The sequence below is a fragment of the Hyalella azteca genome, unplaced genomic scaffold (genome assembly GCF_000764305.2).
Source record: "Hyalella azteca isolate HAZT.00-mixed unplaced genomic scaffold, Hazt_2.0.2 contig6441, whole genome shotgun sequence".
Taxonomy (NCBI): Eukaryota; Metazoa; Arthropoda; class Malacostraca; order Amphipoda; family Hyalellidae; genus Hyalella; species Hyalella azteca.
In genome coordinates, this window is record NW_025936604.1 from 92722 (window position 1) to 108534 (window position 15813).

Consider the following 15813-nt stretch of genomic DNA (forward strand, 5'->3'; position numbering starts at 1 on the left):
AGTTTTTCTCCCTATTTCGGTTCGCTCACAAAGTGGGAGAGTGGAAGAGAGTCGTTATACTTACTATAATCCATCATGCACTTGTCAGCTGTTGGTTATTTCCTGATTAATTTGATGCGTGTGTGCAGAAATCAGTCAATGCAAACCTCACGAGAAATGCTCATAGAGCTTTTCTGGACGTGTGGTTCTGTATCGAAATTTCGAGTGCATGCATTGCATGCGTGGATGTTCTCGCAGTACACTTCTTTTCTATGTTGACTTGTGGGACCTGTGACGTAGACATGTAACTTATATTAAGCAATGCGGGTGATTACATTTTATACAACACTTCTCTTTAACTTCACTTCTTGTTTGTCTGTCTGTTTGTTTGTCTGTCTGTCTGTCTGCTACAAATCTTACAATCAAAATTTAACACACTTCTACCTATATCCTATCGATCTGAAATTTTGTACACTTACGTAAAGTTGAAGACAATGCATGAATCAAATGACAAATCAAATGATTTAAAAAAATGTCAATGTTAAAAAATTTGAAAAAATTATTTTGTCAGCTACAAATCTTATAACTGATATTTGACACATTTTTACCTGTCCAATTGATCTGAAATTTTGTACATTTGTGTGAAGTCGGAGGCAATGAATGAATCAATTGACGGGATGAATAATTAAAAAAAAATTTATAAGTATATTAAAAAGCTGAAAAAAAATCTTTTATTTAATATTCAAAAATAAAATGAGAAATTCATTGTACATCTGTAACATTGGAGACACTACAGTCTTTAGAAGTGTTGTCTTTAAAAAGTGATTTTTAAACGTATATTATTACTGTTTGGTTTCTCTTTCAATCATAAGCAGATGATGAGATTCTACATCGAACTGTCGTTTATTTACTGAAAATTTTGGTCCTTTTAAATAATATTCAGGGGCAAAAAATAAATTCACCTAATATCCATGTTCAAACAATCTCGTAGTTAGAGTTATTGGGTATTAACAACTTCATGCGTCAGTTCTTAATCTGACTGACGCGTAATTAAGGAAGCAATTTTTTTTCAATCAAGGGTTCTCTTGAGTGTTGGCGGGGTGCAGTATTTTTATATCACAAAACTTATTAAAAAAAAAATTAAGAAAGATGACAGAAATCCTTATAGCCAGAAAATCTCTCGAACTGAATATTGCTTCGTTGAATCTACTTAAATTTAACTTTGCATCAACGTCATTTGCTTTGTGGGCCGGTTTATTGTCATGTGAGGAAACAATACATCTTTGTACTTCAGGAAACTCAAAATATTGTCTAGTTACAACATCTGATTATTTTCTAAAAGCGCATTATTTCTTGCTGGATTGCGTAATGAATGCAATAATTAGGCCTAACGACCACAAGATGATTCCCATTGCATTCAAACAATCGTTGATACTCATAAAAGTCAAATGAATAATTTATTATTTTATTATTTTTTATTATGTATATTTGTGACGTGCGCTTCTACCCATCACAGATCTTTCCATCGAAAAGAGGACCGAAGATATTTTTTCTGCTAAGGTGAGAAGCTTGAACTCTAAGACATTTTTAGCAAGTTGGCTATCGAACGACACCAGCGATTTTGTACCTCTATCTACTTTCGTGTTAGTTATTCCAAATTCATTAATAAGTTATTCCAAATTCATTCAACTTAGCATATATTTGAATCCTAATGTTACACGGTACTATCCAAATAATAAACAGCCAACATAGTAAACTCGTTAGTAATCATCAGCTTGATTCATTCCTACCAGGATGCAGGAGCCAGCCTTTACTATCCCGACTACGGAGTGCTCATCGACCCTGCCAGCAATACTACTTACTACCTCGGCTACCTGCCTGACTACTCAGCCTACGAGGACTACTACGTCGAGGTTGGTGATGCGTGGTATGCTCTTGCTCAGTCCTAAAGCGAAATACTGCGCTTCGAAATTGAATGATCTTATCAGATGAAATGCCTCTACGAGTTGCGTTTTAAGAACGTTAGCTAACGCTTTAAATACGCCTATACCATTCAAAATAAGGGCACCATGGCATTTAACACGAGAGGAATAATAATATTTGATATGATTTTATAATTTCAAAACAAACAAGCACTTAAACGTCATAACTGTAATCTCATTAAATGCATATACTTCCAGACTTCTCTGTCGAACGATGCTTTCTACCCTGGATCAGCTCCCACACAGAATCAGTCACAGAGCATCGCGAATACGGTCAGATAATCAACGGCACAGCAGCACATTAATTTACATGATATTCTAATAATTAACCGAAAAAATCATGTACGAGGAATTAGTTATAATAAAAAGTGCTCTCAAGTACTTAGTTGTTAATAACAATGAAGTAAGATTAAGATTTCAATAAAAATAATAAAAAATGTAAAAATTTTAAGATTATAAAATTGAATCAACTTATTTTCAGGGAAATATTCCAGCGTGGGCATGTTATTCATATCCCCCAACAGATCAGTACCTACCAGAATTTAATAATCCACTTCGGTAACGGGACTAACATCTCATCCCTCGTGGTTTCCACGAATGAACTTCCGATCCCTCTCGATCCTCTTTCTGAAACTATTGAAGGTCTACCCACGTCCTCCGCTTGGCCATTCAGCACGTCACAAAGCCTCATCTCGCACCCAACATCATCTTCAGTCATCAACCCAGCCGTGACACCAGCCCCGGAGCCAGATATTACTACTGAACCTGCGCTGTACCCAACGCCCTATACTAACGGTACGCGGTTAACAATATAGATGATTACCTCATGCGATGACAACAACTTTCTTAGCGCCAGACTGCGTTCAACCTGACGCGTCTTCAGTTGATGCATTAACCCCATGCTAGCCTTCCATCGTTTTTTGGTTTATTGAAGATTATATAAAAAAATGATAATATTTTAAGCTGCATTGTGTTCACGTCACCATACATACAACTACCAGCCCCGACTGACCGTCAAAATTCAACCCAGAAAGACCGTCAAGTTTATCAACCGAGCTTCCGATTGGGAAGCTCAGAATAGCACTAAGATTTTTACAACTTCTTTGAATTTTTCTATGGATTATGCAAACAACTATAAAAATTGAAAAAATCAATGCACACTTTGGCAATACCCAATAAACTAAAACAGTTCGAATTTACAGAAGCAATAGCAGCGACTTGCGCGGGAGTTACATCCTCAGCTGCTGAAGTGGAAACGTCTGCATCGTTGAGGTGGTTAGACGGGCAGGTGCAATAACACCCAAATGCAAGACCAAGTCATAGATATTAACAAATCTTACTTGCATGCTCGTGCTGATAGAACTGAATGAGAACATCTTGCGCTAGTGTTAAGCTAAATATTAGTCCATACACATATTGTTGTTAAACATTTTGAATAACTTTCAATTTGTTTACGCTCGTGGGCGTTTAAACAAAATGATCCCACACAAAATACTATCATACACAACCCAAATCATGTCGAAAGTGAATATTTTTCGCTACAACTTTATTTATGTATCACAAATACACTTAAGTTTCATCTTTTATCGCCCAGTTGCTATTTTTAGTTCTGTTTCAGTGGTGGAGGCTCCACCGATCAAGTCACTCCGACTGGTGAGTGCAGAGTCGGGGAGTTTCTCCTCCAGCAAAATGCGTTGAAAATTCACTCGCATTTCCTGGTCAATGCTTATACAATAATATTCAGGGAAATTGAGAGGTATGTGTAAAATTATTTAATTCTAGAGTCAATGGTATAACAGAAATGGTATGTTGATGGTATAACGTTTGTCCTAAACAGCCGTTCACTGCATGTGAGTAATAATTTCAGGCCAAAAGCCTCAAGCATCACTAAAAATTTCTTGCAAAGAAACGAATTATATCGTTCCATTTGATCCTTTTAGAAAATAAAAATCTGCTCATCTTCACCCATGTCGATTCGACAATCGCCATAAGCGACACGGCCTATAATGTCCTAATTACCAAGTACACTGCGCTTATTGTGCGCTATGCCCTCCTTGACTCTTAAGTACACGCCGTTAAGTCCCTCTTTGAATCTGGGTGTACGGCCTAATGATGCGTGACATTCTGCTCTCTTATTGGATAAATTTCATTCAATAGATTATGGCTCGTAATTTACGATCCGTGGGATGTAAAGATCCGTGTTAAGAATATTTCTTCCTCTTTCCAGTGTACACATGCCACGAGTTCGGGCGTGAGCTCACCGTCAACTTCGTGAACCCTTCGCATCCGCAGCTGGACACAGGCACTGGGGTCTGCCTTTTTAGACTCGCCCTGCAGGATCATGTTTGCCAGGTGAGATTAATGATTAATGTCCTGTGTTATAGGTCAGGTTAATGCTAAATGTTCTGTGTTATATATAGGTCAGGTTACTGCACAATGTTCCGTGTTATATATAGCTCAGGTTAATGATTAATGTTCTGTGCTATGGGTCAGGTTAATGCTAAAAGTTCTGTGTTATATATAGGCCAAGTTAAATAGTTGTTAGAGAGAGTTGTTAATCGAACTTCATTAATAAGAATGTGATCGTTTTGTATTTATTAGCGTTCCGGGTCTTCCAGTATTGAATCTTTACAAGGAAGACAAAAGTTATGCAGTAATGGAATTTTAATGGTACCGGAGATAAAGTATCTTCATTCACGTGACATTCTGCTCTCTTATTGGACGAATATTATTCAGTGTGGAAAATGGTGTGGCTCGCATACAGGATTAATAAGCTTGTTATCATAAGATGGTTGAATCATAAATAAAGTACCGTAATGGCAAAATGGAGCATGATTGGGAAGGTTCACTGTGCATAATCCAAGAGTGCGACCTTTGTACTAAAACATCTGCCATTTCAGAGCATCAATAATGTGCAGGTCCGCGTGGACATCATCGAGACTCGCCTCACACCTCCTGTAGAAGGCGAGTGTCGGGGACAGAAGCTCAGCGTGCAAGGACCTGTTTACCCCATGGGCGTGCGCAGCATATGCGGAACTAACTCCAACAACCACTGTAACCTAACTTGGCCTAAACTAACCTAATTCAGCCTATACTTAGCCTAACCTAACCGCGAAAGAACCCGCTCACTCCATACAAGCGTGTGCAGCTTATGCAGAACCAACTACGTACAACCACTGAAACATTGACTCAACTTTTAGCTACTCAATTTGGATTTTACAAATTCTTCGCATTTTGAATGAAAAATGTTACGCTTTTTTTGAATAAGTTGCCTGTTCCACCGAATGTTACATTTTTTTAATTATGACATTGAATAGCAAAGATTATTTGTGAACAATCCATGCACTTCAGTGAAAATTCTACCCTAGAATATTTAAATTTGTCCGAATCTTCAACAAAGCTACCCATCACACAAAGTTTGTCGTACTCTTCAATGTGTGTACATTTACTAAGCCCTTCCTCGGGTCGATTAATCATGAAAAACAAATCAAAATTCATTCTTTATGAGAGAAAGAAACACAGGATTCATCGCATCTTTCTGTAGAGCTACGACCATTACCTCAATATCATGTAACTTTCGGGTTTTTTAAACTCGTCCGAGTATAGGACAGACCAGATATTGTTCATTTGTTGTATCTGACATCCCCACAGTTTACGTGGAGGTGATACCAGGCACATCATCACCTCTCCTTGAGGTGGTGGTGACTTCTGCATCCCCTGGGGAGGCGTACAAGTGGGGTCTCTGGCTCACACAGGTCACGTGCGATGGCTCTTCACAAATACAAGGTGGGCATTAACACAAACACAAGGTGTGCAGTAACACAAATAATACAAGGTGAGCATTAACACAAACACAAGGTGTGCAGTAACACAAATAATACAAGGTGAGCATTAACACAAATACAAGGTGGCATTAACACAAACACAAGGTGGGCAGTAACACAAATAATACAAGGTGAACATTAACACAAATACAAGGTGGGCAGTAACACAAATAATACAAGGTGAGCATTAACACAAATACAAGGTGGGCATTAATACAAATACAAGGTGGCATTAACTAACACAAATACAAGGTGGGCAATAACACAAATACAAGGTGGGCATTAACACAAATACAAGGTGGGCATTAACACAAATACAAGGTGGCATTAACACAAATACAAGGTGGGCATTAACACAAATACAAGGTGGCATTAACCTGAAGTCAGGCAAGCGCGAAGACACAATTTCGGATCACTTCGTCTATCGACCTAAAGCAGTTGTGTTAATTAAATGTATCCCTCCATTCTTTTGTCTCTAGAATAAAAAATGTCGGATTGATATAATTTACGTTTTGCTTGCATGCATTGATAAATTTTGATCTCATTATTTATGGGATCGTAAATTTTATTTATGGTGATGACGCCATTCATGCCTGTAACTTCGCTATTACTTCGTGATTAATCATAGACACAAAATGCAATTCTAAAAAGAAGATTAAAGTCATAAAACAAGAACTTGTTTAAAATCCAGTCGTATTTCAAAATTCGACGGTGTAAAAAACATTTGATACAAAATTTCAGACACTTTGTTTTTAACAGCGCCAATGATTAAAACTGAAAAAATAATTATGTTTTGATGGAATAAATGATATTTTGATAGCAAATGTGAAGAAAGCTTTGTCTGCAGCGCCCCCAGGCTGCCTACAGTACCACGTAGGCGGCACTGGTAAGCTGCAGAGCTTCAGCGTCGAGGACGGGCAGTACTACAACGACCAATAAAGCTACATTCTGCTCGAGAAATACGGCTAGATGAACAGGTCAGACATCCCTTAAAGTTACTTTCTGCTCGAGAAATACGGCTCAAATAAGCAGGTCAGACATCCCTTAAAGTTACTTTCTGCTCGAGAAATACGGCTCAAATGAACAGGTCAGACATTCCTTGAAGTTACTTTCTGCTCGAGAAATACGGCTCAAATGAGCAGGTCAGACATCCCTTAAAGTTACTTTTTGCTCGAGAAGTACGGCTCAAATAAGCAGGTCAGACATCCCTTAAAGTTACTTTCTGCTCGAGAAGTACGGCTCAAAAGAGCAGGTCAGACATCCCTTAATGTCTTATGTCTCCCGAAGCTTCGAACTGAAGAGCAATTTGCTTATTAGCGATTTTTATTGTGTTAGAAGTTATATGAGGATTAAAATCTATTTATATGGTTCATTGAAATATTTTTATGTCTAATACGATCAATTTTAAACTTAAAGATAGTGAGGCAAGAAACACCGTCTATTTTTTCAAATCTCCTCCTGTTACAATTTTTTCTTTCGATGTTGAAGAATAATTATTATTTGCCGAACAATTGCTCAAGATAGTAATAATAAAATTAGTATTCAATACACAAGACATCCACCGGCAGGTGCCATACAGCGCGTCAGGGGTCACGTCTCTCTACTGCGTGCGCGACTTCCTACTGATCCCGCGCGGTGGCGCTACTGCCGCCACTACGGCCACTGCGGCCACTGCGGCCACTACGGCCACTGCGGCCACTGCCACACACGACCGCTACTGCGGCGGTGTCTTGGCGCCTACGCATGGAGCAGTCGTTCCAAGGGCAGTTGTTAGTGAGTGCACTGCGAGCTTTAAAGTCCTTCGTAGTTAAAATTAGTCATATTTAGCCCCTCAATAGTTAGTTATGGTCAGTTAGACATATAGCACCTCAAGAACCATATTTTATATGATTCTTATAGTTAGTCTCAGTTAGTCATATAGCCCCTTAAGAACCATATTTTAAGTTAGTCACAAATAAGTTGCTATAAGACTGAAGTATTTTCCGAAAAACTTGAACATAGTGTGAAAACCAAAGCGACGGTATTTTTGATGCCTGTGAACAGCACTTAAGTGGAACGCAGTAAAGGGTTAATGGTAAATCACGTCAAACTTGTGTATATACGGATTTGACTATCCATGCGCCTAATTGATATCTTAGAAAGCATGCATTCAAATTCATCGCCAATAAATAAATCTTAATAAATAAATCATTATTTAGAGTGCTGTAGAATAAAACATTTATGAATATTTATTATGCGGAGAGGTAGTGAAATGATTGATCAATCACCGGAGATTATGTATATGCATGGTTCGTCACTTCGCTAATACGTAATTTAAGATTTTAAGTATAACACCTATCGTGCAAAATGCTTCAAATAGTACCTAGTATGAGCGTTATTATTTTAAATAATTTTAGGTGTGAATAGTTGCGGCGCAAATCAAATTATTGACGCTTAAAATCGAGTGAAAATCTTTACATTTGCAGCGATAATTTCTATTGCCAGGCGCAGTGACATCCAGCGTTATCATCGTGGAGCTGCACACTGGCACTCCGGATAAATTCGTAGCTGCCGCCCATGGCCCTGGGTTCCGTATTAACTACGAGCAGCAGCCGTGTATGACCGTCCGAGCGCCCGTCAATACGGCCGTTAGAAAAACGGATGTCCGAGAACGGGTAACGCTGCCTCCGCCCATGTATATGAGACAGGCTCGTCGGGGGAAATGATGGTGAAACCCTGTCGTGGGGCCACATTGGACAAGTTTTCAGAGGCTCCCACAAATCCGAAACGAAAAGAAATGATGGTATCAATGTGATCGTATTCAAGTCCACCCAGCGGGGACATACCCAAAAGAAGAAGAAGATTATGTGATCGTAACGAAGATGACTCAGTTAGAATTCATTCTTGCAGTATTTTTGTTTTACGAAGAAGCTGTACTCATGCCGAACAATTAGATTCTGACGTATTTGAACGTACTCAGCGAGTTTTTATTTATGCCTCAGCGTTTAATGATAATGTATTTGCCGGATTCCACTTAGATAATAAGGAGCTCAGTAAAACATTTAACGAAAATCTCAGAAATTATTGTCACACAGCACATTGTATTTTTCCTCAAAATAATTAACTTGCAAGAACCAGAAAATTTCTAGTGCTTTGGTGTGGCCTTCAATTTTAGTACATAAATTAATTTTCCACTTGATAGCCTTCGATGTGAATGAGCAAGGTCTATGACTGCTGTTTTTTTGCATGTTTCTTTTTCAATGAATATGCGTTGTGTTGTTGGAATTGGCTCGTCACAAAAGACGGAAGCCATTAAGGGCGCGCTGGTGCGTAGAGTTTCGTTGCGTCAAGTATTTCGAGGGAAGGCCAAGGGAAGCCCCGCCAGACTCGTCCTCGGCTCGACACAAAAGACGTGCGACTTGGAGGCAGACGACCCCAAACTGAAATATCTGCCTGTTAACAAAAATATACATTGAATAGTTTATATTGTTTGGCATATTTTGAGGGTAGTGGAAAATTTGACTCTTTGCTCCAGTTTAATAAATCGCACGAAAATAAGAAATAGCATTGCATTTCAAGTGCAGTCTGAGTTCGGACAATATTTGCGATATCATTATTCAAATAGTTTCGATTGCCTGTCTGCACATTCTACAAATCTTTGTAGTAATGACATAAAGTTTGAGAAAATTTGGTTCAGAATGTTTTATTACATGATTTTCATTTTCAGTTAAGAAATAATTATTTAAGTAAGGTATTCAAATCACCCACGTGCGTAATTTCACAAATCAAAATGTTACGTGTCTACGAAACATAAGTTTATTAGTGACCCTAACTTAGGTTTAGAACCCCAGTACATCGAACTTTACTAAAAGAAGAAACGAAACATGTTCACTAAAAGGAAGAAGAAAAATCATCTGACATTGCACGTGAGAAAGTCTTGTAGGTAAATAGCCTGATTGTTAATTAGGTCAAAATGGGTGTACATTTGAGAAACGAATGCGTGGAAAACGTGCATGTTTAACGTGACAATTAACAACGAAAATAGCAAAATAAATTTTGACAACGCTTGCCTGAGCGTAATGTCAATAACTTGCTGTATCGTTCATTATGTCAAAATCAGTTTTGAACTGACAAAGTTATGCGTAGAAAATCTGTTAGAAATAAGTATCTACCGTATCTAAGTATCCGATTAAAGTATGGAAAAAATCTGACAGCGCCTCATGGATAAATAGCTTAGTTTTTAATTTGGTCAAGATTGGTTTTGATTTTACAAAGTTATGTGTGTAAAACATGCTACGAGAAAACGTCCCAAAAATTCTGAGAGATGGTGAGCAACATGCTAGATATAAAAAATTTTTGCCTATAACATCTTGAGGAACGAGAAAAGTTGAAACATATTATCGTTCAAGAAGTTATGATATCATGTTTCATCATAAATTTTTACCCACTCCGCGATAAATTTTGGTCTCTCATAAGCCAAGTGATCTCCAGCTGTGAATGATCCCAAAGCAAGGCAGCTCCGTCATTTCTGGACGCCCTCTGCTGAGATTTTTAGGACTTAAATCTACTCCTAGACTTATCAATACCTTTTCGTTTGGCATTGGGACGAAGTGGTAGGGTGATAAAATGACTGTAACTCTTTTTCTGTCCATTAAAGGTCTTTATACAAGGCTGACAGAAGAAGCATTACCAGCAGCTTTGCGCCCCCTGGTGGTAGCTCCCGTGACGGCTGATGGTCTTACGCTGTTCAGCAAATGGAGTTGTTGACCTTTTACGTCATATCGTTTGGCTCGTGTGTGCCTCACTGATCACTCTTCGTGGCCGGAAAATATGTATTAGCTCCCGTTGATGTGTAGGTATTGTCAGACGTTAAGATATAGGTTGACGCCTAATTAATTTCAAGAAATGGTAATGAACAATGAAATCATATGTCAGATAAATTTAAATAATCTAAAATATGATGGCGTATTACGAGGTGTGAACTCTGAAAGGAATTGACCACGACTTCGTTATGTAGGTATTCAGGTAATGTTCTAGCATCATAGTTTGAATGAGAAATATGCTAGGGATATCAATATAGACTTGATTAATAATGACTCGGCCTAATGCACCACAATGTGGATGGATGCGTTTTCGCAGCCCGCATGTCATGCTTAAATTTTACTGTCGTTCGGGAGATGTTAATTTGTGACTTCGCTGGGCCATCACAGGTTATTCTTCCTATTTTTTCGAGTTTTCTACAAAAATATTCGGAATTGCGATGATTTATTACTTAGCCGGGGCTTTATGAGAAATTGTAATGAATGCATATGTAGTCGCTAAGTTTATATAGGACTATTGTGTGCATTCGTGAGATCCGTAAGCATGACGTTCACATTACAGTTGCGAGGCTTCATTAATTTCTGTTGTGCATATTAGATACCTAGTCTATTGCTTAGGTTTTATTGCTCTATGGGTGCAAATTATTAGTATATTGCAATGCGCCCACAAGGTTAGAAATTAGAAGGGAAGCGTAATCACTAAGCCCACGCTCAAGGTTGCAACATAAGCTCATGAAATTCAAAACGAACTATCGATCGCTCTCAGATACTAGAACATTCGTTCCCTTAAATGAAATCTCCTACCGTATTGAAGGTGTGCAAGTTTCTTTGTTTCATAGTAACTAAAAGGGAAATGTTGCCGACGTTGGGTTGTGAAGACATGATGGACATTATATTAGCATTACACCATGAATGCCTTAAATCAAAATTTAATGTAATCGACGTCTTTGTTACTGAAATATAAAGGGTTTAACGGAATGTCGTCGAGCAGTACCTTGCAATCTATCTCGCTAGCAGTTTTCAGAACCACTAAATTGCTTACACTTCGTAAATGTGTTCCCTTTACAGAAAAAAAACTGAAGAAATATGGATGAATCAGAAATTGAAGTCTCAGAAGTTGAAGAGAGGACAGAGTCTGAAAGTGGAGAAACCGAAGAAGAAAAAAGTCCTGAACTACCAATGCTAGTGAAAAAGCAACGTGCAAGCAGAGTTAATAATGCCCATTTAAAGATCGTTTTTGGAGTAATAAAAGAACTTGATGAACGCAGTGATCCTGTTGTTTTTGCTGTCCTGAAAAAGCTCTCAATGCCGCTTCTTAAGATGACTGGTGATGACCTGACAGAATACCTACGTAGGATTCTAGATTTACTTGTTAAACGAGGTTCTGTTAAAGTTGATGGTGAAAGTTTCGAAGAAGCCACCTTCACAGTGGTCAATCGGCAGAGGAGGAACAATGTTGTCTGCAGCAGGGCTCCGGTCAAAGCCAAAGCTAAACCGACTCTAGGCGCAGCTTCTAATAGGACAAGGAAGATGAACTTCCCAGAAAGCAATTCTTCATCAGAAGATTCTTCTAATGATGTTGAAACGGAATCCCCGCAAGCAGTGGACCTGAATGAAGATGCCGAAAGTACGTCTAGTGACAATTCTCATTCGCAGACACAGCTGACGGCAAGGCAAAGAAAAACTGGTGTCTCCAACAAACGAAATGCAGAAACACCTTCATCTTTCAATACTCAAAGCACCAAATCCATAAAGGCGAACACTAAAAGAAGTGCAAATAAAAAGCCTGCGAAATTTGCGTTTAAGGTAAAACCTTTTTTAGGTGTGACTGCATTCAAGGGCGCAAAATCTTCTGGTAAAGCTGTCAAAGTACCAATCCAGTCAGAAAATGAATTGCCTTCGTCAGTTGAGTCACCCGACAGTTTAACCAAGTCGCTAAGCAGACTAGCTATATTGCCAGACAGACCAGCCAAATTGACTGGCAGAGCAGCACGATCGGCCCGCATACCGAGTAAGTCACCCATTAGACCAGCTAAGTTGCCCGGCAGACCCGCCAAGTCGGCCGGCAGACCCGCCAAGTTGCCCGGCAGACCCGCCAAGTCGCCCGGCAGACCCGCCAAGTCGCCCGGCAGACCCGCCAAGTCGCCCGGCAGACCCGCCAAGTCGCCCGGCAGACCCGCCAGAGCAGCAAAATTACGCAAAATTACTGTCCCAATTGAAGCCTTGCCGCTTTTGCCTTCTGTAGAGAATAAACTGCCCAAAAACGTCAAAGTAACAGCAAAGAAAAAGACGACTGAAGTGATGCCAGCTGATGTTGAAACAGTAACCTCGTTAAAAATAAAGGCAGGTCAAAAAGGTGCCCCCAAGACAAGAGGTCGGAAGCCTAAAACTACTGCTTAATCTTCTTCACTATTTCACCATCTGAAAGAAAGGAGACGAAAATTTTAGCCAGGAATACCAGGACGAAAATGTTGACCAAAGCAGCGACAAAGAAAAAAGTTCTGATGGGAGGTGCAGTTAGACCGCCGTTTCAAATTACACATTACGAGAGTTTGGCAGATAGTCTTTAGATCTGATATGTTTATTACAGCAGAATGGAACTAGGTTTATCTTCGCACCATTTACCGCATGTTTTAGCTGCATGCGTTAAATTTGTCGATTAGGTTGTCCATTTTACTCCATAGTGATACCATTTAACATTTTATAATACCAAAGGGAACTGAATAATACGGAACTGAAGTAACGCTAAGACGAATCGTCGATTTGTTGAGACTGAGGCAGATAACCATTTCCCAGTAATTTTTATTTTAAGATCGGAATATCCCAATTGCTTCGGCTAAAATAACACGTTCATCAGATGTCGGCCTCGAAGAACCGAATAAAATGGCAAAGCACCGCGGTTTCATGGCGTGATCTTGAAAATGTTTCAAACGCTCCACTCTCAAAATAATTTTTTTTTTGCATTTCATCCAGTGTATCTTATATGGTTGTGCTTCACTTTTTAGAATAAAATTTTTGAAATGAAGTTGCAATTGAGGAGTCCTTGATTTTCCTCGCAGGGTTGAATGTCCGGTCACACTATAGCTTACACTGGTAAATCGCATTGTAAATCGTGCAACTCGCCATTGTAAGGGAAGCGGCATTTGTTGGTCATTTCTTCGTCAATAGCTCAGCCCTAGGACCATCTATTCAAAAATAAATTATAGGTAAAGCTGCATCTGAAGGAATAACATTTCAAAGCATGTACCCTAGACGTCTCGAGTGGTGACTAAAATATTTTACGGCAGCCTCCTTTCGTTCACATGCATGGTGACAGGAATTCGCATTTTCACATAAGCACACGTGGGTAATTTTGAAACTGATACGCGTACCGATAATACTGAGTATGCTTGAAAAAGGAAATAGTTTCCATACAATGGCGGTCTCGAGAGCTAGGGTCAGGCGGGTGGCGTATGGAGGTGCTACTTGATTGAGGTGCTGAAGCATTTGGGATATTTTGGGATTGGGATATTTTCCCAACTTGGAGGTGCTGAAGCATTTGGGATATGACAAATATATGATTGAAAATATTTAATGACTGAGAAGGTGTTAAAGTGCCACCTGGAAGGCCCTCGCGTACCACAAATAGTACGAGAGGTTTGAGAGCCACTGCCGAGTGGTACGTCAGCACTTGCGATTCACGGACGAATGTCAGTTGTCTCCAGCTAGTAAGCGGGGGTCGCCTGCCGAAGACCACCACTGCCCTGGTTGTAATGGACCAACATGATTCCTGCCTTCCGGAACTTTGCCTTCAACACTTCTGGACAATCATATCTAGGCCGTGCGTCGAACCAGCCCTCGGTCGAACGGCCACTCGTCGAAGGACGATAAATTTAGGAACATAACTATGCTATTTGAAACCTAACCTCAGATGCCGTGAACGTAAAATTACGTAATTTAACGATGCCCGGAAGTCATATTGGATCCACGGCCTGGTGGTGCACGGCAAGTTCTATGCGAGGCCGGAGGAGGACAAAGCCGAGTGGGTCACGGCTGATTGGTGGATGTCCGGAGAGATCCTAGACGTGCGATTCAGGGCTTATTGGTGCACGGCTGCGCTCCCGTAAGCGGGACCTCGAAGTGTTACTCGATCACATAAAATGTGAGAACCAGTGTCTTGAATTTTGAAAGCGTGCATGTAGTGAATATGAAACAGGTCCGAATGTGATATCGTGAATATGATTACTACAGAGTATTCGTACCTTCAGCTGAATAATTCCGTGGCAAGCTTTAAAGAATAATATTTGAAAAAATAACGGTGAAGTATGATCAGAGAACTCGAAAACCAACTTTACTTCCCATCTTACTTCTAGTTTGTGGTATGTACAAAATATGATGTATAGCAATTATTTACATCACTGAACACTATGATAATCATAATAAGCATAAAAATAATTTAATTCGTTTATGAATCATGATCGAAGCGTCTTCAGCGTTCGATGCATTCAGCGTCAACATTTTTTTACCTCCTTGCTTGGCTTGAGTATATAAGGCGGACAAGTAGACCTAGAGTGGCAGATCGCGGCGAGCTTCTGCAACGTTAGGTGGGACAACGTGCAGAGAAGCTCATCGACCAGGTAGGAATAGGCCATATAGTAACTTGGTTATTGAAATCTTGGTAACTCAATGAACCTTCAGGCCATATAGTAACTTGGTTATTGAAATACTCCAATGATAACAAATGAAAAGTTTTATTATAAATCCGCTCTTAGTATGTTGCGTACAAATATTAAAATGATGAACTACTTTCAAGAGCAATATAGTAAAAGAAAATACTAAGTATTCTGCGCATAAAATAATGAAGTAAAGTCAGAGGAGCCGGGTACCAATTTTGTATGCATTAAAAATAATCCAGTTGAACAAATCCTCAATTCTTCGTCCAATAACAGGCGTAAACGATACGCGCTTGACAGCCAGAAATGAGTGATGTCCTACATTCCTTATTGCAGCGAAGCTCTAAAATGAACAGAACATTATTGTGGCTCGATCTTTCTGTTGAAAAACGTTTTCAGTAAACACAATGAATAATGGAACCAGAGCAAAAATTTTTGGTTAACCCTCAGCTTTGAAAAAACGACTTGAACAGTGAACACGTCCATTATACACTAATCTTTCCTAAACTTGCTTTTGAGAATAAATCGTATCTGTATTCTCGGTACAAAGCTCAGACTAATACAACGCCAAAACCAG

At 39.4% G+C, this 15813-nt stretch overlaps 1 protein-coding gene across 4 annotated transcripts; it reads left to right on the top strand.

Annotated features, from left to right (window-relative positions):
- Positions 1-10510: 10510 nt before the first annotated feature.
- LOC108681794 (microtubule-associated protein 4) lies at positions 10511-13620 on the top strand. 4 transcript variants are annotated; one of them, XM_047880841.1, is made up of 3 exons: positions 10511-10789; positions 11655-12621; positions 12664-13620. In XM_047880841.1, the coding sequence occupies exons 2-3, from the start codon at positions 11671-11673 to the stop codon at positions 12982-12984; spliced, it is 1272 nt and encodes a 423-aa protein (XP_047736797.1). In that variant the 5' UTR covers positions 10511-10789; positions 11655-11670; the 3' UTR covers positions 12985-13620. The 4 variants fall into 4 exon arrangements, with proteins under 4 accessions (XP_047736797.1, XP_047736794.1, XP_047736795.1 ...); XM_047880838.1 differs by having other exon boundaries at positions 10512-10789; positions 11654-13620; XM_047880839.1 differs by having other exon boundaries at positions 10512-10777; positions 11655-13620.
- Positions 13621-15813: the final 2193 nt, after the last annotated feature.

Bases quoted from the DNA above. Each gene is read 5' to 3' on its own strand.
- LOC108681794 (XM_047880838.1), top strand. From the start codon at position 11,671: ATGGATGAATCAGAAATTGAAGTCTCAGAAGTTGAAGAGAGGACAGAG.